The sequence below is a fragment of the Pieris napi genome, chromosome 7 (genome assembly GCF_905475465.1).
Source record: "Pieris napi chromosome 7, ilPieNapi1.2, whole genome shotgun sequence".
In the NCBI taxonomy this organism is placed as follows: Eukaryota; Metazoa; Arthropoda; class Insecta; order Lepidoptera; family Pieridae; genus Pieris; species Pieris napi.
In genome coordinates, this window is record NC_062240.1 from 9,499,615 (window position 1) to 9,527,571 (window position 27,957).

Sequence of the window (27,957 nt, forward strand, 5' to 3'; positions counted from 1 at the left end):
GGCAATTTGAACTTTACTACCATATCATAAAGTTCAAGTGTTAGTGGAGGGGTTCCGGGAAGGTTATTTTTTTACTAGCTAGACTGTTGTCCCGAATAGCAGAATAAGTATTTAAAAAAAAATTAAAAATCGACGGTTAGGCGGTACGATGTTCGCCAGGCCAGCTAGTACAATATAATTCAACTGGGACCTTTGATTTTGGTCAATATAACCGGTATGTTGTTCTAAACGATGTCGTCGTAAACGGTTTTGACTGTATCATAAAAAAATCAGTCTGATTCACATATATATATCACAATCTATCTATTTCTTTACTATTTCAATCATCTAAAAAAAAATCTAAAAAGTATGAGTTTATCATAACAATCAGACAATTTATAAATTTTATGCGCCTAGTAAAATCTTAATAGCAATTCTCGTAACGTAATATAAAAATTCTTAATCTTTATCATTAAATTAAACAACATTAACAATACTTTACAGAATATTCTGCTCTTGGCAGATTTTGTATCACCTTACATTACATCTTCACCTACTCGTCTCAGCCTTTGGGACCTAGAAATATACAAATAAGTCTTAGTAAATTAAAAAAAATTGTCTAGCAATTTGTAAGATTAGTAAATTTTGTGTTTTGTATATTGTTATATTTGAAATACCTTGTTTTTTAATTGATTTTTTCTTTGTTTAAACTTTTATTTATTAATATATATCTTTAATATTTTTAAAGATAACATAAGATATTTTTAAATTAATATATAACTTTTTATTATAAAAATAAAAAAAACATACAGGATGGTAGAATAAATAACTATATGTAGGCTACCATCACAATATTTTTTTAATATACTGTTTTTAGGTTTTAATAAAGACTCGCTTTATTTGTTAATATGAAGTATTTAAATATTTAGTAATCATCATCCATTATTTTATAGTACGCATCGTTAATGGTAGATATTAACACAATATTTTTCGTTTCTTCGTTAATAAATGCTTCCTTATCACATCTTATCTTTGCCTTGAAATCTGTGGGTGTAATGGCTTTAGCGGCTGTCTTTCCAGTGGTCATAGGTTCGAATGCCGGCTATACACCAATGGATTTGATATGTGGTTTTCAATTCTCTTGAAGGAAACAGATACAGAAATCTAAGCCTTTGAGAGGTGGTAGCGGCAGTTTTTTTTTTCATTTGTGTTCATCAATGTGTTTGTTATGTTACAAAAAATCTAAATAAAGCAAAAAAAAAAATCCTTTTATTTGTGTCAAAACTTAATACTATTTACACTAACCAAATTTTTTTTTTAAAACGTCATAGCCTTTTTCTTAGCAAACAAATGAATTGTGCCTACCTTATCAGTAATCGTGCCCAATATTAAAGGGGCCGACGGGGCCGGCGTGTCCACCTCCTTAGTTGCAATAATTCGCCTAATCTCCCCTGCCCTCTCAATGGCCTCCGTGGGCAGCCACCTCCATATCAGAGGGAAGTATAGTTCAGCATCCATTTTGCTATCATCCCTCTCGTCAAAGAACCATCCCACTATGGCCCCGACTAAAATAGTCGCGAGGAGACCTAGAGGGGCAATCCAATGGTAGGAAAGACGGAAAAGGGGGAACAGTGATTCCGGATCCTGAAAACCAGAGATCAACAATTTAAAAAAAAATCTTTTTGAGATTAATTTTCACTTTCCCCACTGACCTGTCATCATAGCATAAATGTTTGTAAATAATCATTCGAACAAAAATTGGCGAATGGATAGCTAGGGATCGCGAATGCGTTGCCGGCCTTATATCTGTTTGACGCTTATATTACTAATCGTATATTTTTTAACAATTTTTTGAAGTGTAAATAAGCTAAGTAAATTAAAACTTTACTTAAATAACATATAGATTATAGGGTATTCCATAAACCAACTTCACGTCAATGTCAGGTTATAGGCCAGCTAGTGTCACTTGCCAATAAATATATTTTTACTACAGTAGTAGTACATTTATTGACATAAGAAAACAAAATAAAAATCAGGCCACTAAAGTATGATTATTATGTCGTTTACCGAAGGGTTATTTAAAAAGAAATAAGATGTAGGAATTACGATACATATTTTTTTAAATTAAATTTCTAGGGTGAACCACAACCTAGGATAGGTTGATCACCCGACTTTAGCTTGACTTTGATATGTGGGACAACTATATTAACAATGATTCTTAGTAATTATTAAGTGACTTAATAGAATGGTTAACTTACGATTGTACTATGTTCGAACACAAAGCTCGCATTCTTGACACATTCAGAGGTGAAGTTAAGTGGAGGAGACCTCAAGCCAGACGCAGCTGCCACTTGAGTGCCCATTGATACTGTACCTGATAAATTAAAGAAAATTAAATTATGCAAATAAAAGTTGGTAGATAAAATTCTTATTCTGTCATTTCATTTATTTAAAAAATCAACTTAAATATCAGCACACTGTCGAACTATAAGGACGTAAGTGTTGCCAATGTCGCAGCCATTTAGCTTAGTTAGCCTTTCAATCGACAGCCTAGCCTCTTTACTAAACAGCGCCGTTTAACTAGACAAAATACAAGTTAGTGCAGCAACCTCAAATTTCACGAGTGCTTTCCGCACAAACTTATACCTAATAACCTAATAAACATTATTTATTTACACTTATCTTAGACAAAATAAAAAACAGGATACATCAGTTATTAGGCAACGGGCGACCTTATTGCTAACAAGTGATTTCTTCCAGGCAAACCTAGTGAGGAATAATAAAAAGAAATACCTACTGAAAGTGCTTAATTAAATTGAAAAAAAAAACGGATTTAAAAAAAAATCCAGTGCCGCTACAACCTTTTAGGTCTGGGCCTCAGATTTCTTCGTGTACATTTCTTTTCGGCAAGTAGGTGATCAGCCTTCTGTGCCTGACACACACATTCGACATTTTGGGTGCTGGTTTCCTGACGAGGTTTTCATTTACCGTACGATCGAGTGCTAAATGCACACATATAAGTCCATTGGTACACTTTGCTGCTGGCTTGAAGCTAGGATTAAACCTACGACCTTACGGATGAGAGTCGCACGCTGAAGCCAATAGGCCAATACTATCTTATACCGTACTAATTAAGAGAGAAATACTAGTATTACTCACCAGCAACAACAGCTCCAGCAATCCCACCAGCGATGGCACCACGAGGTCCCACCCACCAACATCCCATACCCAAGGTGAAAATACCACACGTCGAACTAGAGGCTATAGCTGATAACGCTGTTGCCACTCCTGGAATATTTTTGCTTTATTAAACTGAAGGGTAAACAGCAGATTAAGCGTTAAATATGACTCCTAAATGTCAAAAAATTGCTTAGTTTATTTAAATTTGACATACTAGAGTCCCGTTTGTCTTGGAATATTAACCCAAGAGTCGACTAATTTATGCTTAAAATTATTAAATCAACGAAAATATATAAAAAAAACATCATAAAATAAATACTTTTTTCAGAACAATATAAAATATAATTAAGTTGTAATATAAGTTAAGTATGTAACCTAACATTCGTTACTTTACATATATATTTTAATAAATAAGTAGAAGCGTAAACAAAATGTACGCAATAAGCAATCATCGTCAATTGATGATAAAACCGGCAGAAATGAGCCAGTTTAATACACCATCCAATTTATTTTAGAACAGATGCAAAAGGTGGCTTATCTGATATTAACTGATACCACCGCCCATGGTCACTTACACAGTTCATTGCTGATATGATTTAAACTATAAAAAATTTAAAAAGTAATTACCAAGAACACCACCGAGTTTTTGAACGACAAGAAGCATGAGTAGAGAGGAGACAGCCAAAACTCCCGTCACAGACCTGGCGAGAATGCCTTCCACCATCGGACGGAGTCGGACTTGCATCCAACCATGCATTATGTCCTCCACAACCACCAATGCACATGCATTCAACACAGCTGATAAGGAGCTGCGAAATTAACGAATTCTTAAGTCTTTGAAAAATAGGTGATGAGTCTTCTAGATGTAAATACAAGTTTGACTCCACAAAGCTCGATAAAAAAGGCCAAAAAATTAATATAACGTTTATTAGAAGTTTATGTTGGCATACTTAATATTATATGTTTATAAGGCATTTTAGTAGAAAATAACTCAATAAATATTATACTAATATCGTTTTTCGTCTTGCATTTTTAATATTAATAAAAAAACAGTGTTTAATCAGAAAAAAAATTATACAAACTCTAAGTGAAACACTTCTATAATGCTTATGGGGGTTAAAACTATCGCATATAGTTCACCCCTATCACCTCCTAACGGGAATATGTCGAATTACCAATAACCCTGTATATTATGATCGAAATTAAACCCGATACAAATTAATGACCAAAAATCAAATATATACGTAGACAAAACTATATTTAGACCAAAGATAAGTCTGGTGTCCAAATCCAAAATCAACGTAAAATACAATGTTTTTTATTACACTTAGCAAGTGACGGACTCTTTTATAAAGATTCCTTAGATTTCAATTCGTTTAAGAATTATATCATATTTTCAAGCTTTAATCTATTTATTTATCTATTTCAGGCTGTATGAATAGAAGTTAAAACCATTGATTTTAAACTTTACTTAATAAGAAACCTTACCTCAAACCAGCTCCAAAAACCCCAGCCAAAAAGACTCCAGCAAGCCCTGGAAGCTTCTGCAAATTGGCCACATAAGTGACGAATGCTGGGAGCAGTCTATCATCAACGAGTGGTGCTCCACGAGGGTCGCAGCCGCCTTGTACCCACGCAGTCCATGCAGCCAACCCACACCATACACATAAGGATATCGCTAGCATTGCCCCAATGCAGAATATACCTAAGGCCCTGGAATTAATATATTAACGCTGACAAAAAGAACAAATCAAAATGATTGGTTTTTTTTTATTAAAAAAATGACAATGACATGGTAGCTAATCCTACAGACACTGGTCTCCACACTAGGGACATCATCTCTCGTAGCTGACCAGATACTCTGCCGTGGTTCATATGTACGTTGATGAATATAACATTTTCGTTCTTGACCAATGAAGTATATAGGTATGATTTTAAGAAATTTCTACGAACTTTGTATGTAATACGAAACCAAGATCAACCAATGAATTGTATAGTTCTCAGTCGTTAGTATTAAAACAAAGCCATTCGCTTTTATAACAGAATAGTGTATTTTTAACTTGAAGGGCAATGATAATTTGATAAAAAATATTTAATGGATGATAACGATGAGCTACTTGACTAAAATATACTCCGAACATAATAAAATATATGGTGGAGAGCAATGGCGTTGGCACTAACACCATTGCTTCAACATAAATAATAAAGACTATTAAATTAATACAGACTATCAAATAGTCTGTTAATTTGTAGATCTATTAATATTGGCAACTAATTTGACTTTGAAGTTATTAAATATTAAAAATGGCAGCCGATACCAGCGACATTGCTCCGTGATATCCAAAAATATAAATATTAAATTAAATTCTTATGCAAAATAACATTTATTCTACTAGTCAAAAGTTTACACTCAACCCACTCCGCGGCTTGAACAATTTAACAATAAATATGATTTAATTGCATCTTTTCTGTAATATACGGCTCGTTGCAATAACGATAAGTATAGTATTGTAACACAAGACACTTACGTAATAGCTTTCCTCTTACTGGGCAAAGAGATATATCGCTGAACCATGGTTTGATTGACGGAGTTGAAGCAAGTCCAGTACAAGAAACCACCTATGACCGCACCCCATCCAGTCTGACGTTCGTAGGGGACAAAACTCCAACTGAAGCATAAACATATACGATTTTATATAAAAGTGGTGCTACAACCCTCGATTTCTGTATATTTTAATAGGCAAGTAGGTGATCAGCCAGACGTGTCGATGTTTAGATCTAAGGCATGCCAGTTTCCTCATGATGTTTTTCGCTTCGACGTGAAAAATCAATAGGTTCACAGTCGTGTTTCGAACGTACAGAGTCTCTCATCTTAGAGTTGAGAGTCACAAGTTCTAGACTGTACATATTTTACGTTGACATATATAATCCTATACAGTTGAGGTACATATTAGTATACACAGTGAATTGGTTAGGATTTATTTTGTTTTTATTTACTAGATAAATGATACGAGACAGAGACCAATACAAAATTATGTATTTCTTTGTCGACAGCCTTTTCTACTTTTTGGGTATTGTTATTATCTTGAATTTATTTAGTTAGTTGTCATTGTGGAGATACAACGTGCGCTGCGGGCCACAAAATCAAAACTAGCAAAACTGACCAGCGCAGTGAGTTAACTCAATTGCGCTAATATTGTAATTATTAAATTGTATATTTTGAACAAATATCCTGGAGCTATCAAAACTGTAATTCAAATGGAAGTAATATTTCGTATTTTGACAACTAATATGTGCTAGCAGTTACTACTGTAAAAAAGTATCCAAAATTATTAAAAACAACACCAGCTTGAAGAATTCCCTAGATAAGAATTTTAAAGGCAAGGTACGTTTATAACAAAAATAACTTATTGTTGATATAACATTTGCATACCTATGGCGGATTGTGCGTTTTTTTTAAATTAATTAATCTGAATATACCGCTATTGAAAATAAACGATTTATTATTATAAGATTCTTACTTAGACAATTCCAGTCGACCAGACTCCGCAGCCGTATCGAAGACAGTAGACACGCCTCCCACCGCCAAGGTGCCAGCTATCGCTACCAGAAACACTCCGATGAACATCACACCGGTCTGCCAGGAGTCCGTCCATACTACCGCTCTAAGTCCACCCTGTAATGTATATTGAAATTGAAAATCCATTCCATACGAATACTATAAAGCTAAAAAATTGTATGGATAAACTAGCGCGCACTTGCGCCATCTTAAGAGCTATTGGAAGTTGAAGTTATAATTTGTGTTGGACAGTCCATTTATCGAGGAATCATGCTACCATAGAAGATCATGAATGAAAAATACCAAAACGGAAATATATCCTTTAAATATATCTTTTAACCAACTTCAAAAACCCGAAGGAGGTGGCGTGTATATTTGTGTACGTTCAAAACTATTCCTTTTAATTGCGTGTACCGCATAAACGATACAAGTAATGTACGACAAAATTGTTCCTCTTTGAATCCTAAAAACAGTCCTTAGACAGCGATAGCATTTCAATAATGAGTAAAATTTTGTCATTATTTAATTGTAAACAAAATTGCCATTACACATTAAAATCCTTTGATGATTTTTTTGTTTATTATCTTCATCATCATTGTTCAACTCATCTAATACTGTAAAGAATAGCCTTATGCAGTTCATCTGAATGCGCATGATTTGATTTGAATGAATATGAGGAGATATCGTTTTCAAAAATCTCCAATAAATTTCTGCTCAAGGTTTGCACATATTTATGATGCACGGATCTTAAACTGGGAACTAGTTGTAATAAAATATATCATTCACGGTGTAAATGAAATGGTAAAAAACCAAATAACAAGGAATAAATTATAATCAAAATTTAGTAAAGTTATAGTCCAGATATGCTTATGCGTACCAATGCTGTATATAGTCCACAGATTAGCACCATGCCACCAGCCACGGCGAACACGTTGAAACCCGTCACTGAAATATTTTTTTTTTTTAAATATTCCTATAAAAACAGAAAATCTAACTTTTATAAAAACAATTCTACTCCAGAAAGATTGACTATTTGGTGCTATTATAAATATGGCATTAAACGAATCATTTAGAAAAAAATATTTTATAATATGATTGTATATATCAGTAGTAGCAAGCTTCTATTTTACGAGTAGAAAGCCTTGATATTCTTTATATATTATGTTTAAGAGTTCAGTGCGTTTATTACCTTATTACCTTTCGTGATTATGTCCTTAAACTAAAAGAGTTAAAACTGCTTACATTGATTAAATGCTAAAGCTGGAACATAGATAACCATTGGTAGGAACAGCACCTATAAATAATGAACAAATATTACATTTAGATTAATTAAATTTATTAGATTAATTATTAGAGAAATGTATTAAAGAAAAGCTTTCTAAAAAGTTAACGATTATGCAGTTGATAAAAGAGCCTGGGACTAGTGCTAGACAGGCTACTTCTAATTAATTTGCTATATTTGTTTTAAAATAAGTGTTGTTTGCCATAGTCATTTTGTATGATGATTTGCTATTTTAAAAGAGTACCGCGAGTTTTATACGCCGGCTTTTTCTCTCGGCCTACACCCTATGTCTTCTTTGCCGATGAGTAGGGATGTCTACCGATTCAAATTTAATGACGTGGATATTCCACGTAAGTGATAGCTACATCTTATGTTCCATAATAATCATATTTTATTTTTATTTACTGTCCATGGATCAGTCAACACAAAGTCTAGATGTTGATATAAAAATGTGTACGCAAAGGTACAGAAAAATATTAACCATTATAGTAATAATTATATATTTCAAGGATACCCAGTGTAATGTTTTCAAGAAAAAAAGGTAATTAAATTTTTAAAAGCAAGACTCCTTTATTATATATATTTTAATTGATATTAAAAAAATATTGGTTGTTTGTAAAGTAGGTTTACGATCGAGATGTTTACGTGATAACGTCTTATTGGTGATATAAGTTTTTGGGAAGTAAGGAATTAATGAAGATAACAATTTTTTCAAATTCATCTATCGTTTTATTCACACTTTTGATGATAAATTTCGGGTGTAAAATGACAAGTTTACTTATTCGACTATGATATACATTTTTCTTCATACATTCACGGAATGACTGGCAGCGCTCGAGATGAGACGGGAGATCGGTCCGTCTCTCTCTCGTTATACCTGCGATCGCGCTCGTGAGGTTTTGGTGTGACACAAGTTTCTGAACATGTCACCCGACTAAAACGATTTTAAAGACGTTATCACGTCAAAAAAAATATGTTTTTAAACATTTCACCGGTATGATTATTAGATAAATTCTATACCAATCGAAAGTATGAAGCCCATAGAATATGCAAACGTTAGGTTGTTTTTAATCAATTAATTATTTATGTATATATTTTTTATGTAACACTAAAGTATATATACATCTTTAGTAAAAAAGAAATTTGTAGTGATACATATATAATACTACCCTGATTAAAAATATTGATTGAAAAAAATTAAAAAAAATTACTACATGCAAATTATAAAAAAAAAATTTTTTTTTAATATTAATTAAACATACTCTGGACTGAAATTTGCTAGGCAACCCATATGGATTATATTTATTGACATATTAAATTAAATATAAAATACGTTTCATTAAATAAGCATCTCTGATCTCGGTGAAGGTCGTTGTATATCGGGATCTTAGACCATGACATTTGCATGCCTATTTTTATATGGCTGATTATGCGGACCTTTATAATAAATCGATCTAAATGTCCAACTTTCTTTGCAAATAATCGATTTATTTATGTAGTTTCAGTTTTAGAGAGCAACAATTCGGTATTTGTTGCTGTGTTTGTATTGGTTCGTAAACACAACAAAAGTCCTATAGTGGGACATGGACAGCATACCAACGTTTTAGGATATGCGTGTTCTTCATGATCAACACATTTAAGATGCTGGTGCTTGGTAATATGTCTAACACAATTCATCAAGGATGCCACCCTTTTCCGAATTTTCACCCTTTCCATTAAAACCTCGGATCTCGGCAAACATACCTGACGCACTGCAGAACCTCCGCAATTAATATAATACAAACAAATCGATAATAGTGTACACTCTTTAATATATTAATGTAAATTTCGAATAAAATAAATTAAAAATGTTTACTGCAGTCAATGACATTTAAAAGAATCATTTAAATTCAATGTCATTTTGAAATAAATCCATAAATTACATTTGTAATGAAAAATATTAATTTAACAATACCAGTAAATACAATGCACTGCATAAATTACAAAATCTACGACATATTATTATTATGTTGATGAATAAAAATAGAGCATGTCTTAAGCGTACGACTATCAACCCTGAGGCTGTGTGTTCGAATCATGGTTGTGCACAAAAAGCCTTGTAACAGGCACAGAATACTAAGACTTGTCACACAATTTAAAATTAAAAAATGGAATCTGAGGCCAAGAGCTATCTATATAAGGTTGTAACGCCACTGGATTATATATATAATCACTAAACATACACAATCATAGAAGCGATAAGACGGCAAGGCCTATATTGTATTAGACTTTGTACGGTACGAATTTTATATATCTTTTAAATTTAATTCAGAACTATGTCGTTAGCTATTTACACATTTATTTAAATAAAAACTCCTTTTATTTCCGAATTACAAGTTAAACATATGTTGCTATTATAAAATATCTCGCAATTCGGTGTGACTCCCCCAACTCTCTCCAATGAGTTCTATCATTGGTAATTCTTGTCCAGTATGGCCCCAAGGTCAGACTGATGTCATCTTGCCATCGTTTTTTTTTGGACGCTCCTGTCTTATGGCCGCATCTCTTGGATACTACAGAGTTACCAGTTTGCTCCATTTATCATGTTTGCATCTTAGTATGTGACCTGTTCATCTCCGTTTGAAGTGTACCTTTATTTTTCTATTAAATATTTTATTTACACGTCATTTAATAAACTATATGAAAGACGCTTATTGACTTTGTATTCAACATTATCTTAAAGCATGATCGCTAAGAATAAATTACGCGTGTGTGTGAGTGAATCAATCAGAAAACAATTCGTAATATTGTACAGGTGACGTCAAAGTGTAAAGTCCAAATGCGGAAGCGAATGACCCGTATCTGTTTAAAACGCTGATTTCTATGTTGCATTTGTTTGAAAAATTAAAATGCAAACGTAACAAAAATTATGTGTTAGTAGACCGTCGCAAAGATAAAAAAAAACTACGTTTTGTTTTAAAGGTTAATTAGATGTGATGCGTTCAAAAACGCATAATATTATTGAGAAACATTTAACAATATTTTTTCAGCCTGTCTTGAATAGATTCCTTAACTGAAATCGTTTTATATATATATATATATATATATATATATATGCATTTTAGATATAGAACTGGGGTTAAACGGGCAGGCTTACTTGTTGTTAAGTTATACTGCCGCCCATAACACTTTCTATACCAGAGAGTTCGCGATTGCGATTGCGTTTGACTTTTAAGAACAATAACAATAATTTAGTATGAAGTTTTAAAAGCAAGTTTACGATATATAAGGACACCAAATTTAAAAAGTCTCATTGCACCTAAACTAAAGTACTCTCTGTTCAACACTGTTTTGTGTATTCACTATACACAAAGCCAATAAAATTTTGAGATAAAAAATTTCTGCTGTATATAACATATTAATCTAGGTTATGCATTTAACCTATCTCTTGAATAATCAATGAACTGTTTACACGTTATACGTCGTATAAAGTAAGTTAGTTAATGTTTATTTTTCGTATTATATATGTTTTATACTACAGAAAACTATTTTTTGAAGTGAAACTTCTTTAGGCGCCTGAGGGTAAAATTTTTAAAAAACGTCACGAAGATGTGCAGCGTTTTTGTCGAAGAAAAGGGAGAAAGCTGTTGACACCGATTGAGAGAGAGTGAGAAGGGTGAAATTTCATTTTTATAATATTTTAATGACAATTAAATTCAGGAAATTCCTAACATATCTTCCTTTTTCCCTCCAAGTCTCGGAAATCTAAAGTTTTAGATTTGTATAAATATGAACAAGAGTTAAAAATTTGTTTGCCAAAGAAGTTTCACTTCTGACATGTGTACTTTGTACGCGCACACTTTTTTTTTAAATAATATATTCTCATAATTTGTTATATATTTCTTTTGTAAATACTCACTTCATCCAATAAAAATAAAAAGGAAGCAACAGCTCGCACATGACGATTAAATCGCAGCTGGAGATACTGAAACCAAAATAATACCAATTGAATTAACTTAAGAAAATACCTTTTTATATATGCAGTGCAAAAAAAATACGGTTTTGGTGGTGATGGTTTAAAGTTCGTACAGTGATTGTTTGAAAATGTTAATTATATACAATAATAATGGTAACCATAGTAACGACATAACAACAACAAAAACATTTTTTAAAAAGGCCATACTTTAAGTCTCGGAAATTCCGCGACACTATTGACGGGTACATATGTAACGGATTTTTTGTGTAAGTAATTTAAACTTTGACAAACACAACATAAAATCGATCAAGTATATTGATGTGTATTATTAATATTATATCCAATTAAATGATAAAGTAAAGTGTACATAATATGTTTATGCAAAAGAAATAAAATAGTCTGTTAAGTTTGACAAAGTAGATACAAATATGTTAAAATTTTTCATACGATGTTTTGCTAAACTTTCTTGGTTTAAGCCACAATCTAAGTCTAAAGCAATGTTAAACTTTAAATATAAAAGTTATCTGATAATTATGTTAATAATCAATTGTAAATGGGGTTGCCTGGAAAAGATCGCTGATCGTGAGTTGACGTGTAAGTATTCTGTGCAATATTACGTGAGTAACAAATTATAAAATAATATTTTTTTTTTTAGTTTCAGCATAGGGACGCCACACTAGTATAGAGATTTTATGCAGCTGTATCTAGTAATCAATATGTACCTTGAACATGGAGTCAAAGTCCGCATTTCAACAGTTGTCTGTGTCGTTTTCGATGGATGTGATAAATCAAGATAAAGTCTCTGATAAATTGACCCCCACCGATATATGCAGATTAGATATTCAATCTCGTCTCCATTTCACGTCAAAAACCCGGATGCAATTTTTTATCTTATATACATTAATAAATTTGCCTTTGTTTAAATTAGTGCCATAATTATATATATTCATAGTTTTTTTTAATATACATCGTGGCATAGAAAAACACTTTTTTAACGGTTTAAAACCTTCCATCTTTTAGTTGATACCAACTCCGGGGAAATAAATACAGATAACACAACATTTTCTACAGCTGTGATACTTTTTGCATTCAACACCTTTTGTCTTCAGTCACCGTGACCACGCACGCTGTAAAGCACGCGAAACGTCGGATAAATTTAAAATTATGTAAAATAATTGTAAATTTATAATAAAACATAACTTCAAATCCGTTAAAAAAAGTGTTTTTCTATATCTAAAAGTTATGTCAATAAAAGACAATACTATCGTGGCATAATTCAATTTAAGTATGTCATGTGTCATGTCTGAAAATATCTCATTCAGCTGTGGTTTTCACATACATAACTTATTTTAATAGGCCTAATGGTCTAGATACCAGGCCATAAACTACAAAAAAAACTTATTTTAATGAGTCATAGATAACTGTCATCAAATTGAATTTTTAAAGTCCAGTATCTTTTTTAAACTTACCTCGTATGAAGACGAAAGTCGCAAAGTGCAGAACACCGGCAGGTACATGGTAGCCACTATGAGGCAGCTGAGAGCCACTCCAACAATCACGAGCCAATACTGGGTACCATAGTTGTATATCTCCGCTGGTGTACCGAGAATAGTAACACCTGATACGTAACTGTAATATAAACATACAATTAATTAATTAAATTTTCTGTGACTCCAAAGAGATGTCGTGAGATTTTATTCAACCCCCTCACCCATCCCCCAATCTCACGTGAGATTTTTGTGTGTGTGTTTTAATGTGGGTGTGGGTGTGGTTTTATTAATGTGGGTTTCTTACGTAAACGCGTTGAAAAAGAAAAAAAATGCTTCGTGCTTTTATTTAAGACTAAAACAAAATAAGTGAAATGTTGAGCGTTTAGGTATGGAGTTAGCGAGAAGTTGCAGAGATGGCCAACCGTTAGGGTCAACCGTTTTCCTAATTTTTTTTTTCAATCAGAAAAAAAATTGCGTGATATTTGCCGAGACCCCCCCTCTCTCTAACGTAAGATTAAATGAGATTTGAATCGACCCCCTCCCCCCCCTTAAACACCTCACGTAATTTATGGACGCCCCCTTATCTATGTACATATTTCGATCGAATAGTATTGGTATAATGAACTATACAAATTGAATAGAATCCTTTGCAATTGAAACAGCAGAAATTCACTTAAAATATGCTGATACAAAATAAAATATATTTAGGATGGAATGATAATAATTTTTCTCATCAAGGTTTCGAAAGCCTTCATATCTTTATCGAATTTATCTGATGTCAATATGTTTGGTATGATTCTATTTTTTCGGTTGCATTTGTATGATTATTCTACTGTACTTTGTTTTAATTTCTATATTTAACTTACTATATCATTGGTTCAAGTTATTAGGAAAAGTTCGCGCTTAAAGTAACATTGCTATGTGCTCGTTATACTAGTTGCTCTAGGATTATTTTGAACTTTGTATCGTATTTTCCAAATATTTCTAATAAATTCATATTCATTATGACTCTCTATTAAAAAACCATATAACCTTGGGTAAATAATAGCTAGATGTAAACTAATTACCTTTTTACATTCACTTCAATTACAAGCTCGTGCTTTGTATTAAATTCCAAGATAATAATAATTAATACCTAATAAGCATGAAGCATTTATTTGATTTCAGCACAAATATACGCCAAATTAAGTAATACGAGAAATAAACGTGTCGTACTAATAAAAAAAATATAATATTAAAAACTTCCAGTTCTTTCAATAAAATATTATTTTTTGAAAGAATTTAAAAAAAGACCGAAACGTGTTATTATGAATTTAAAATGATAATATTTTTTACGATGGGGTAACACATACTTTACGTCTTTAGGACTTTTTTGAAGTGAAACTTGTGAGGCATGAGGGTAAAATTTTTACGGATGAAACGCAATAATAATAATATTAGCGTCACGAAGATGTGCAGCGTTTTTGTTGAAGAAAAGGGAGAGAGCAATTACCTTATATAAATTCTATTTTAAAAATTAAAATTTCGTAAAGAGAATTTATGTAAAATTAGTATGTTATATTTTATGCAAAATAATTTTAAAATTAAAAAAAATGAATTTATAATTTCAGTATTAATTTTCGACACTTTTAGTATTTAATTGACAATTAAATTCTTTAAATTCCTAATTTCCTATTCCTCTCGGAAACCTAAAGTCTTAGATTTGTATAAATATGAACAAGACTTAAAAATTAGTTTGCCAAAGAAATTTCACTTGACATGTGTACTTTGTACGCACGCACTTTTTATATTTATAACGAATTTCATAGTCAATGATATAATACAATTGTTTTACATTTTACAATGTACATATATAGATTTTCTATTGTTTCCAAAGAATGAGTAGGTTAGACACGTAAAATATTTACATTTATAATTATGACATTGTTTTTAATAGAAGGTGAATATTATGACTTTAATGAAAACACCACGCAGTCACTGGACTTCTGTAGTCCTATTATAGGAACCAGCCTCACACAAAGGCAATACCTATATTATGCAAATTTGTGAAGAAGCAAATCTTAATATATATAAATTACGTGTCACGTTGTTTGTCCGCTATGGACTCCTAAACTACCGAACCGATTTCATTCAAATTTGCACACCGTGTGTAGTTTACAACTTAAAAGATAGGATAGCTTACATCTCAATTTATACCCGCAATACTATTTTATTGCAAAATATTTGTTTTTATTTGATAGTCACATTTCTAACAGATGGCGTTGTGTTGAAAGTACCAACGTTTCATATAAGCTACAATTTAATGGCATAACCACCAAAAAAAGCATGGTGGTCCCCACGACTGGTGTTCACCTACCTTTTCCCTTGAATAGTTTGCTACTATGTAATATAACAAAAACCTTAGCCACAGCAACGCTTGGCCGATCTACAAGTAAATATATATAATTCTCGATTTAGTAGCAGGTAACACTTGATTGCGTGCGGCAATACAACTACTTAGGGGCATGATAGAATCGAAATGGCCCGGGCGTCTTTTTACTAACTCAAAAAAGGACTATGTTGTCGCCTCTATATGTATATGGTATATATGTCACCGTAAAATATTTAAAAAATGAGATTTATATTCGACCACTTTCGTCAACCCATATTTAATACATACAAAATACCTGTAAATAGTAAGGATTTAATATTATATGTTTCTAATTAAAGAGTGTAAAGTAGTAGTTTAAACAACAATTATGTTAAAAAAAATTGCGCTTAATTTTCTGATTGCAAAATCGTTTCGCTGCGGTTTATAACCATTAAATTTTAATTACGATTTCAATTATTGTAACCACAAATGGATATATCGAGAAACGGATCAAATATGACATTACCATTTTTAATCCTAATTTGATTTGATATAAATTTTTAATGACACATATATTTATCTTGATCAATGTTTTTATTGACTTTTTTATAGAATTACTAGCTGACCTGGCAAACGTCGTTTTGCCATGTATATTATTTCTAGGAAACATTTTTTTAGTTAAATAAAAATAACTATCTACTATAAAAAAAATAGGGGTTGATCGTAGAGGGGTGAAAATTAGGGGTGGTATGTATTTTTGTATGATGTATCATAAAAAAATTCTAAAATAAAAAAAAAATTGGGGTGGGCACCCCTTATCACTTAGAGGTTTGATAGATAGATAGTAGCCGATTCTCAGACTTACTAAATATGAATATAAAATTTCATAAGAATCGGTCGAGCTGTTTCGGAGGAGTATGGGAACGAACATTGTGACACGAGAATTTTATATATTAGATAATAATATTCAAATTTGGTCTATACTCATAATATCAAAGTGTTGTCCTAGTGGTTTTGGGGAATCTCATATCTCAGGTCGTAGGTTATTAATCCCCGTGCAATAGTCTTACTGTTTATGTGCGCATAACACTCCCTCATACGGTGAAGTAAAACATCGTGACACCGGCATGTCTCATTCAAAAATCGATGACATGTGTCAGACAGAAGAATCACCTACTTGTCTATGAAATAAAAATAAATCAAAGCAACAGATGCAATATGCTAAGACCCATCTAGGGTTGTAGCGCCACTGGGATATTGTTAATATATGCATACAAAATATTCAAAACTATAAAGGTGTATTTCAGTTATACTGAGTAACCTTGATTTAAGAGTTATGGACGAACGATATTAGTATGAGATTCACAAAGGAGTCACTGAAGTCAGACTTAGTGCAAAGTCTCAATTCTTTCTTAATCTTTAAGCATCAAACAGGCATTGTATAGCTTGGCTTATTTTATATTTAAGAAACAAATTTTGAAGGAGTTTTTGAAATAATTCAGTGAACATACATAAAAAAACAAATGTTTCCTCTTACTATATTAACTATAGATATCTCTTCACATATTAAGTATATATTTGAATCGTAAAATTAAGGGGAGTATTAAATAATTCGCAAAATTACCTGGCTATTAATGACATTGCGACTGGGAAAGTCGACATCGACTTCCCACCCAGTAGGTAATCCTTAAGATCCCGTACCGCCTTCGTCCTTGATCCCACCGCACTGTACCAAATCCCACCAGCACAGGACATACTACACAGCGTCCCGAAAACCACATAATCACCAACACCAAAACCACCTTCGGTCATAGTAAAGGACGGCATCTTGATTCTGTTAAAAGAAATATTGTTGTAACAGCATTTTATAACTATATTTTGAGATAAAACTCGCGTTTTGTAGATAGGTTATCGGTCTATAATATTTTACATTAGATTAAAGTAATGCAGTTATTAAATTATTATCGCTTTTTGTGCCAGCCAAAAAAGCCAAAACAGCCTAACATATTTTCACCTCGGTTCAAAAACGTTGTAACCAGTCTGGCACGGTTTCACACGAAACCAGTAAAACAATTAAATATTTTTTGGATTAAACATAAATTGAAGTAATTCGTTTTATCTAACTAGATTAATGTAATGCAAATTTATTTTTTACCTAAACAATGAGAATAAAGACAGTGTTGTATTATTATCTATTAATGTTAAAAGAACCTGTTATATGATGATACAGAAAATATTCTTATTGTAAAAAAATAGTTTAATTTTTTTTCGCCCATGGCGCAGGCTATACCGCCTAGTCTTTCGAAGAATTTTTCCTTTATTTATATATTAGATTCATTTGTCTTTCGTAAATTTCTAGTCTTTCGAAGAATTTTTCCTTTATTTATATATTAGATTCATTTGTCTTTCGTAAATTTCAATTTCTTTTCAAATCCATGTTTTAAATTTTAAGTTATGTCAAATCGTTATCAAGTGGTGTCAAATGTAGTATCAGTTCATGTATATGTGTGTATGTCAATATCATAGTATAAAGGCCTTACCCATTAGGGAAAAATAGTTTAATTATAAATTTGTGTTATGTAGAAATTGTAAAGTACAGTTAACATGTCAAGAGGAAGAGACTGGCTGGCAACACAGGGAATCCTAGTGTGGGGGCTAGTGCACTTTATTTTACCTAAATATCCTGTTATTGTGTATAATAAAGTTTTTTTTCTTTCTAATGATGCGAAATATATTATTTATTGTCGCAAGAATATTTGGTCCTACATTGCAACAAAAATACGATTTAAATTAGAAAATTAACACTAAATGACGCAGTACGTGAAGAATATGAACTGTTTTACTGAAAAGAGGTAGTGCAATATTTAATTTAGATTTCTTGTTAGGGAATTTGACAACAAACTGAACATACTACCGAGATAGTTTCTTAAGAAATTTGTTATACGTATATGACAATAGTTCGTACAGTATATTTCATTCCGTTAGGTTATTCTAGACACTGTCATAACTTTACACTAAAATAACATTATTAGTTTGACAGGGCTTGTAGCGCGAGATAATTGTGATCTTGAAGGATATGAACCTGACCTTGACGGGTCCAAAGTCCGTGCATAGAACAAATTATAATTGAGAGTTTTTAATTACATTGACATGACAGAATGATCTTAAATAGCAGAGTACTGTCGGCTCAGTGGCTTAAGTGCGACACTAACCCCTGAGGCCATGCGTTCGAATCACGGCTGTGCACCGATGGAATTGTATAGCCTACGGTCAAGGCAAACATCGGAGGAAAGGAAAAATATAAAGGAAACCGGCATGTCTCAAACTCAAAAACCGTCTCAGACACAAAAGGTTGATCACCTACCTAAATGATCGAAGAAACTGATGCAACCTGAGGCGCAGACCCATATAGGGTTGTCGATTATTATGTATTAGAGTTTATACTGAAAATTTATTACTGTAGAAAATTACAAGATGAAGACATAGTCGTAGGTATAGTTAATAGGCATATCATGTGATTGTGAGATTAAATTCCATTTTTATAGTACTCCAGAAGAGAGATGTATAATTATCGGTTTTATAACATGGATTTAAATCTATATGATTCAATTGATTATCTATGTCTGCGCCGTTCATTAGTAATTTCTGCGAAACACAGCTACAGCAATTGACACTTAAGATCATCTTAGTTCTAATTAAAATTCCTTGTTTTTGATTGGGAATTCGTACATCACAAAAAATATGTTTAATAATTCAAGAAGCTTTGGTATTCCTTTACTCACTTTAGTTACTAGAGACGTAGTTTGCTTAATTTTAATAAAACCTGTTTTCAAGGTGACTTGCGTTTCTTTTATGACGTTTTTAAATGTTTTTAGTAATCTTCTTTTCAAAAATAACTATAAGTAATGCTTAATATATGCTATTATTTTAGAACAGCCACGGTCCCGAAATTACGCCCATCGCTATAAGAAAATAATATTTATAAATTTATGGCATAAAACCTATTTAAAAGAAAAATATTTCCTATGGTTTTGCCAACATATAAAAAGCAATAAATAATAACGTTTTCCATTAAAATTTGTAACTTTTCCTTATTTTGCGTTTCAGATTTTAGTATCAATAAATCTTTTCCCTATAAATCAAAATCGTATTATAGTGTAAATATGTATGTAATTTAATATTTACCTTTACAATACTTCTGAAATAGAAATATAATAATGCGGAAGCATGCGGAAATTCTTCGGATAAAATGATATTTTGCCAATGTTGCAAGCAAGGGCATCAAGAGGAGTGTCCACTGTCCATATGCTTTAAGAATGACAACTACTCGTAAAAACTGCTAATATGTCCACTTTCACTCTACATCATTGACACCGTTCGATACGCGGAGATGAAAATAACATTATTTACAACGCGGCATTTTTATTATAATATTTTATTGTAAACTTGCTCAAAATTCGCGCGCCGTCGTGTCATAAAATGAATGTCAATGTCAAATTATACGTTCACTGTCATTTGTGTTTTTTATCACAACATTTTGTAAAACAAACGCGAGTGTGGGCAGCTATTTATCACTGCGCACAGACCGAGAGTACATAAATGAATGAATAACTGACGTAGGTAATAAAATTTGTCCCACGTTTCACTGTTCAACACACACGGTAACAGCTGTTTACGAATAACGCATCCGCTGTGAAGTATGTACAAGACGCTCATACGTCATTGTGACTTCTATAGTATATGTCGCAAAAAGCATGCTGAACTGCTTTACCGACGCGACGCGTTGGCCGACCGAAATAAAAAGCGCGCCAAATAAAAAAATAAAAATACAGGCGCCAATATTATGCGCATGTTTTGATATAACCAGTTTTGATAAAAATTACAAAATTAAAACATTAATTTACTTTTAAATGCTACGTAATTTTTTTATAAACAATTTTAGAAGTCACTTTTTTCTGTTTTTATGAATTGTGATAATTCTATATTATACCTATGTGTATGAATTTTTACTAAAATTCTTTTATTAGCTATAGACAAATGAAATGTCACATTTTTTAATGTTATTTATTTTCTACCAATATGTGATTAGAATTTATGAAAATGCCACCTAAAGAAACGGCTAAAAAGCCAGCAACACAAATTCAACGACCTAATGTAAGTGATGCTACGCTCAATTATGTCCCCGAAGATGCTTTAGAAGGTAATTTAATATAGATACTATTTATAATTTCAACTGTGTTTTCTGTTTGCTTGCATTAAGCCTTCCGTTCATTTCATATGCTTAATTAACTAATTAAAGTACCTACTTCAATTTGTATTATTGCTTTAGCTGAACCGGCAAACGTTGTTTTGCCATGTATATTATTACCAGGAATTTTTTTTAGTTCAATAAACATAACTATCTACTATACTAAAAAATAGGGGTTGATGGTAGAGGTGTGAAAATTTATATATTTTTTAATGCCACATAATAAAGAAATCAATCATAAATATGAATCGGTCGAGCCGTTTCGCAGGAGTATGGGAACGAACATTGTGACACGAGAATGTGATATATTAGATAAATACATATATTTATTATTATACATTATTTTAGGTTATCAAGATAGGATAGAAACGGGCGTAGACTTTACTTTACTTGAGGCAGCCGGAAGGTACCATAAACAAAAATGCCTCAAAGAAAACATACCACGGGTGCCATTTTCTGTAGCCCTGGAGAACAAAATTAAAACGAGTATATTAAATGGATTTTTTGATGAAGAAAGTAACCTTAGTCTGCAAGAGCATTGGGAAATCTTGTTACCAATAAGTCTGTGGGACAACGAAAAGTTCGCAAATGAAGAGGGGAAAATATGTTTTCACAACTGCAACTGCATAACTGATGATATGCTTATGTTAATAAAAAAGGCAGTAAAATTGAATGATCGGAAAATTTTGAATGATGAACTAAAATTGGTTAATATTTTACGGGTGAATGATATTGAGGTACATTTAACTTTAATAACACTCTAATCTTCTAAACTACTGGTTAAAATCGAAAATTCCCTGTTGGATAGTCTATGTGAATTATATTATATATTTATACTTCAATAACAGTATATTTAAACACGCGCGATGTCAATTTCGCCATCAAATAATAGTATCCCTTGCTATTTAAATGCCTATATCAATCGTTATATTAAATCTAACGTAAGTATGCGATGGTACTCGCTCGTACGTATTTTAACGGTACTTGTTTTGTTCCAAAAACTGAATATATTTCTTTACTGGATGACTTCGTATCACCTACGTATATTGTACGTTGTGTTAAAACTTAATATGTACCATATTTTTAATGAATAAAATTTTATGTACTACAGCACAAATTTCTGAAGACATCTCAAACAAGTTTTCTTTCTAAAACGTTTCCCAGCTAGGAACAGTTTTATTGGAAAATTTAATTGTCGTATTTAGTATTTTGCTCCACTTAATACATATTTATGTTTCCCACCGTTTAAGTCTTCCCAGTTCCCTGAATTTCCAAAAATATTTCAAGATCATAATAGATAATTTTTCTTTACGAACGAGCGACTGCTGTTACATATTACACAAAAGTTTTCTTTAGTAAAGTAACATCCCTTTTGTATGGAAGCAACGGTTTGAAATTAGGTTTTAAGTAAGAATATATGTTAGAAAACTGTTTGAAGACGAGACCAACATTTGAAGAGCTTTCATAATAAAATAGTAGGATATCAATATTAAACGAAATCATGTTACTTCGAAAATCGCTTCACATACAACGATAAACTTGCAGATGTAGTTTGTTATTAAAAATTTCGCGACAGGGCCTGATTAAGGTTGTTCATTTTCTTTTTGCTACAAACTTAATATATAGTAGAGAGGTAGGAGACGTTCGCAAAATATGATCTGCAGCTAAAATAAAGCTAACAGGGTGTGCATTTTGTGTGCTGTTAACAGGGTGTTCATTCATTACTGCGGGGACAAATTCGCAGGCAACAGCTAGTTATACATATCGTAAAATATTTAATGATTATTTGATCAAATAGTGCTTTTTACATTACACAGTTTATAATATTTGAATTACAGATGACGGAGCTAGATTCTGATTTAACGGAATATAAAAATGTGGTGACATTAAATCTAACATGTAATTACATAGATAAGATAGATCCGACTGTCCTACCACTGGGACTGAAGGTATTTGAGTTGCAAGCGAATCGATTGAGTGATGTTGAACATTTTGCCGAATATTTACCGTCGGAAATGTTGTATTTGGGTCTAAGCAGAAATTTACTAAATAATGGTACAGTTTACGTACAGTATACGTGTATAAGTTTTGCAAGGGTAGGACCGATTCAAAATTGTTCGAAATAGGCGAAAAGACGCATCCGCCCCGTACCTATTCGGAGGCTTACAGTTTTTTTTTATTCCTTAAAAACTTTTATTTAACCTTTTACAGTGTGTTAACATTTATTGTTTCAATTTGTATATTGTCATCTGTAAAATATATGTTAATTATTAGTGTAGTTCTAAATTTATTTAAAAATTTAAAGTTCTGTTCTTTAGCTAATAATCTGTTTTTTCAGATAGCGCCTTAGGTTTAGCGCGCTTACCGCATAGTATTACAGTATTGGATTTGTCTGACAACGACATCTATGATTTAAACTCGGTACTAGATCCCTTAGCGCTGCTGCCGAGTCTTACTGCTTTACAATTGGCGGGCAATCCTTGTTCGGTATGTTGTCGCGTGATGTAGATAGATGGCGGTTGTCTTAATTTCAATGCCGTAGTGATAATCGCCCATTTACTTGTTCTTATTACTTGATTAATAGATAAACACGTAAAGAAGAGTTTATCTTAATTACATTTAATGCCCTCTTAGTTTTGTTTTAAGTGGAGGTTTCTTTAGCTTTCGAATAGATAAACTTATATAATAAGTTAACTAACATACTTGCTTAGCTCTAACATTTTTTTAAATATTAATAAATTAATATTTTTATTTAAAACCTAGCTCTTTTTAAATAATTCTATATTTTTAAATTACTTTCTACGCATAAAAGTTTTGCTCATTTTACTGTATTAGATTTTTTCAAAACACGTTATTCTTTCAGTTTAATTTTGACATTTAAAATCTCCAAAAATAATGTAAAAACATGTGACTTGTAGAAGAAAATAGGAAACACATTCATATTAACTTCCGTTGAATTGCATAATTCTTAAAATTCATCCAAGCGACGGTTCATTTCACCGTCGAATTATATATGTAAACGTTTTAATAATATTATTAAGGCTATATTCAATATAGGTGTGTGCGGCCTATGCCCGTTCGACAATTTCCCGACTGCCGCGTCTTCTATGGTTGGACAATAGAGAAATTCTACCAACTGATCGGTCGGTGGAGCCCTTTGAACCCCATCCTGATGATTTGAGGACTGCATACTTTAACTTTACCGTGTTTAGGATTATGTCGGCCATACAGCCCCCAAAGGCGGAAAAAGTAAAAAAAAAACATTATTCAATTCATATTCAATATTTATGAGAATCTATTTTAGTTAGATATTTATTTGACTAATATAGATTACTATCTAAATTAGTAAAATAAAATAAAAATAAACTTTGGAACTACTTGTCGACTTGTTCTAAAGTGTCATTTTTTGTTTTGAGAAAATTAATTTCTTAACAAAACTCAATGAAAAACTTTTTAAAACAGTAAACTTTTTTTACTTTTTGACAATAAAGTACAAAAACATACTCTTTTGTAAATCACAAACAAGCTAAGCGAATATTGGTGAAATGTATATATCTGTATCTGTATATATCTATAGATATCTGTATATCTTAATATTAAAATCAGAAGTGCTATTGAAGTTACGAGATAAGTCTGTAGGTTATTGAAATATAGGGTGCAGTTACTGCATTTCACGTTGAGCTGGAATTGCCGCTCTTAGATGGAATGAGGCGACAATTTTTGATGTTTCGTCAAAATGAGTCGTTGATTGAAATGATGCCTCCGCCAGAAGACGAAGATTGGTCTGAGTCTAAACACACGTCCGATATTGGAAGTAGGATGATCTTGGGTAAGAATTTTATAATAATAATATAGCTATTCCATCAAATACAAACACATATTCGCCACAAGACATTAACAGTATATTATAAAATGTATATTTCCACCTCCAAAATGATTCCACCATTTTCTATTTTTGGTATCTCCAGCCATCTTTCACTTGCCGCGAAATTTATAAAAATATACCTCCTTAATTTTCCAAAAGGATTAATTTAATATAACTAATAAGGAAGCCTAATGATATTTCTTCATAGACATATAGATAGATGGCTGGCCATGCGACATAGTCGTGAACGGGTGCTACTTGTGGTGACTGGTCGTACTTGAATTCGTATATGATGTTAGTTGTTTCGACTATGTATTTGCGTGTTGTTCCGACGAGAATGTAAGTGCGTGCACATATTTCACCATGCCTCCTGCTGATAGAGTACAAATCTTTGTTTTTATTTTTTTTTATTATGATTAAATAACTATTGATTACTTAAGATGTCGGGTGAAACAAAAAACTTGGCGATTAAAAAGAGTGTCGGTGATTTTATTGCCAGTTCTTCTCTTCCGTTCTACGCCCTTGATTTGAGAACTGGCAGTAAATGTAAAATTAGAGGCATTTAATGTTTATTTCTTTTTTGACGTTCATAAGTGTACATTGTGTTTGTTACCTACATGAATAAAATAATTTTTGAATTTAAGGTCGTGATCTGTCCCGTGTAAAGTGGAGCATTTATTGTTTTTTATTTATTTATTGAAGTTTACCACATCATACACAATACTATATCTTACAAGCTAACGTATCTAAAATATATGACAAAAATTATTAAAATATTTGATCCAGGATGCAAACTTATTTTCTGGCAACTGACTTTTGTTACTATTCCAGTACGTTAACATTAATTATACGTATTGTTCATGTTGCCATACCTGGACGATGTCAAGTAAGCTGGTCTTAAAAAGGGTGGTTTCATATCATCATCATCAACAATATTTTCAGAACCGGAAGCATCATCTCACGCGTCTGATATTTATGCTCGTTTAGTGTACAAAAACTCTCGAATAATATCTCATTACACCACCTTTGAGAGCAATAGGGTTCAATGGAACAAAATCATGAACTTCCAAGAGCCAACTGTGAGAATCTTTTGCCCTAACCTCACGGCACTGAGAGATACATTTAGGACAGTTATTACACTGAGATTGATATATTCTGTGGTAAGAATAGTTGAAAGTTGTAGTGCAATTAGTATAGTATAGTGAGTGTCAAAATACAATTCTTTTCTGAATTTTCGGGGTCTGCTTACATACTCATTACAACATACGCTTATCATACTCTTGAGAAAAAGTGCGTGTATATGATTTTGAATTAAGATTCTGGAAATATATGCATCGAATAATGTATTGATATAAAAAAGCTCAATAAGCAGTCTATCCGACGAATCTATTTTCCGTTTCGTATCCGAACAACCGATTTTCAATGTTCAGTTCCAGTTCAGCCTTGCGATTCTGTAACTCACTTTTCGAACTCACACAGCGGTTTTCGCAGCGGCGGTGGCGCTCAAATCAGTCCTGAAGCAGTCATTTTACGATTTGGCATTCTGATAAGGAGGGAGCTTGTAGTTTATTGTTTATCAGAATGCCAATTTAAACTGCCAAAATTTCAAAATCACTGTTCGACTGGCATCGACCCACTAACTCTTAAAGAAATATTCATGGCTGATTTGCCACTTCACACTGCCGGGGCTTTGTTTTTCCACTGAGCCGATTTACGCCCGTTTTGGGGTAGTATAGTATTGACACGAAGAGACGGCTTAGAAGGAACACTGTATATCCTTTTTTGAAAATTGAAAATGGACCAAACAAAATTCTTCAACTATTTTTGCATGACCGAAGAAACAATTTATATACAGTACACATGCAGTTTTGCCGGGCTGGCAGAGAGAGGGAAGAATAAATAAAGAAGGGTAAATGACAAAACGAGACACATTTTCATACAAATTCGTACGGCGTTAGTGGGTCACGCCTGTCGAAAACTGATTTCGTCTCAAGCCCATATTCGGTTTGGGTATTTGAATTAGGACCAATTCTATATGTAGACGATACTCACTAATATTTGTATACAGACAGTCGTAAGCAAACCAAATAAAGCAGATAAGAAAAGTGCTCTTTCGTTAAAACCGCCGGGAGAGCAACGCGTGACTCTGGCGACTATAAGGTGTTCATTGAAGAGGCTGGATTGGAGTCAAAACTCACAACATTTTCATTGGGATGACTCACTTCTCACTGATGACGCTATACATTGGGGCGATGGTGATCTTTCAGTGCGTATGATTGTTAATGCTGGTAAAAATCCGATACAAGTTTTGTTCCACCGGGACTGCTTTAAAACATTTTTCACAATTTAGTGTGAACTCATTATTAATATGTTAATTTTATTCAAGTGTAGCATAAGTAATATTGCCTTCTGACTATGTGGGTGTCCATGGGCGGCGGTATCACTCAACATGAGATGAGCCTCCTGCCCGTTTGCTCCCAGTTCTATTAAAAATTGCATTTTTATTATTAGCTGTTCCCCGCACTTTACTTGGGCACCGACCTTAATTCGATGGTGTCTCACTTCGGTTGGTAGCTCATATCTGAACGTCGTAGACTGCAAGGAAGCATATGGAGCGAATGAAATGTTTCCACCGGTTTCTGTCTAGTATACAGTATTGAGGTTGATGAGTCTCTTACTTGGTCCATCTGTTTGGTGAACGGCCACATGATCTTTTTTCCCTAAAAACTAAACTTGGCCTACCATAGCCATACTTTGAGAAGGTACCACTTGCAACTTTACCCTTGAAAAGGTTATTTTAAAATACTTGTACACTTTTATACGGGTAACCCTATTTCCAGATAATTCAGTATGGCCTCGGTGCAGTGAAACCAACGAAAGGTAAACCCGAAACAGATCCAACATCCTCTCGCCAACTACCACCCGACAACCTCACCTGCCATTTTGGATTTGGCATTGACACTTTGCGGGCCTAATTAATAAATTTTACTAATAAAAGTTGTTTGTGTTTGAATTGCTTTATTACTTTTACTTCGCATAAAATCAACAT

General features: G+C 32.5%; 2 protein-coding genes across 3 annotated transcripts; one reads left to right on the top strand and one right to left on the bottom strand.

Annotated features, from left to right (window-relative positions):
* Positions 1-196: 196 nt before the first annotated feature.
* Positions 197-20,505, bottom strand: LOC125051223 (sodium-coupled monocarboxylate transporter 1-like). 2 transcript variants are annotated; one of them, XM_047651432.1, is made up of 14 exons: positions 19,981-20,505; positions 17,420-17,629; positions 13,425-13,584; positions 11,899-11,964; positions 7,961-8,012; positions 7,596-7,663; positions 6,681-6,835; positions 5,688-5,828; positions 4,648-4,872; positions 3,787-3,968; positions 3,139-3,267; positions 2,238-2,353; positions 1,345-1,623; positions 197-555 (listed from the first exon to the last, which is right to left on the bottom strand). In XM_047651432.1, the coding sequence occupies exons 2-14, from the start codon at positions 17,620-17,622 to the stop codon at positions 529-531; spliced, it is 1,803 nt and encodes a 600-aa protein (XP_047507388.1). In that variant the 5' UTR covers positions 17,623-17,629; positions 19,981-20,505; the 3' UTR covers positions 197-528. The 2 variants fall into 2 exon arrangements, with proteins under 2 accessions (XP_047507388.1, XP_047507389.1); XM_047651433.1 differs by lacking the exon at positions 19,981-20,505 and adding an exon at positions 19,578-19,708.
* Positions 20,506-20,734: 229 nt separating this feature from the next.
* On the top strand, positions 20,735-27,921 carry LOC125051224. Its single transcript, XM_047651436.1, has 9 exons — positions 20,735-20,995; positions 21,392-21,780; positions 22,882-23,098; positions 23,382-23,530; positions 24,101-24,292; positions 24,698-24,872; positions 25,851-26,068; positions 26,977-27,174; positions 27,749-27,921. The coding sequence occupies exons 1-9, from the start codon at positions 20,890-20,892 to the stop codon at positions 27,881-27,883; spliced, it is 1,779 nt and encodes a 592-aa protein (XP_047507392.1). The 5' UTR covers positions 20,735-20,889; the 3' UTR covers positions 27,884-27,921.
* Positions 27,922-27,957: the final 36 nt, after the last annotated feature.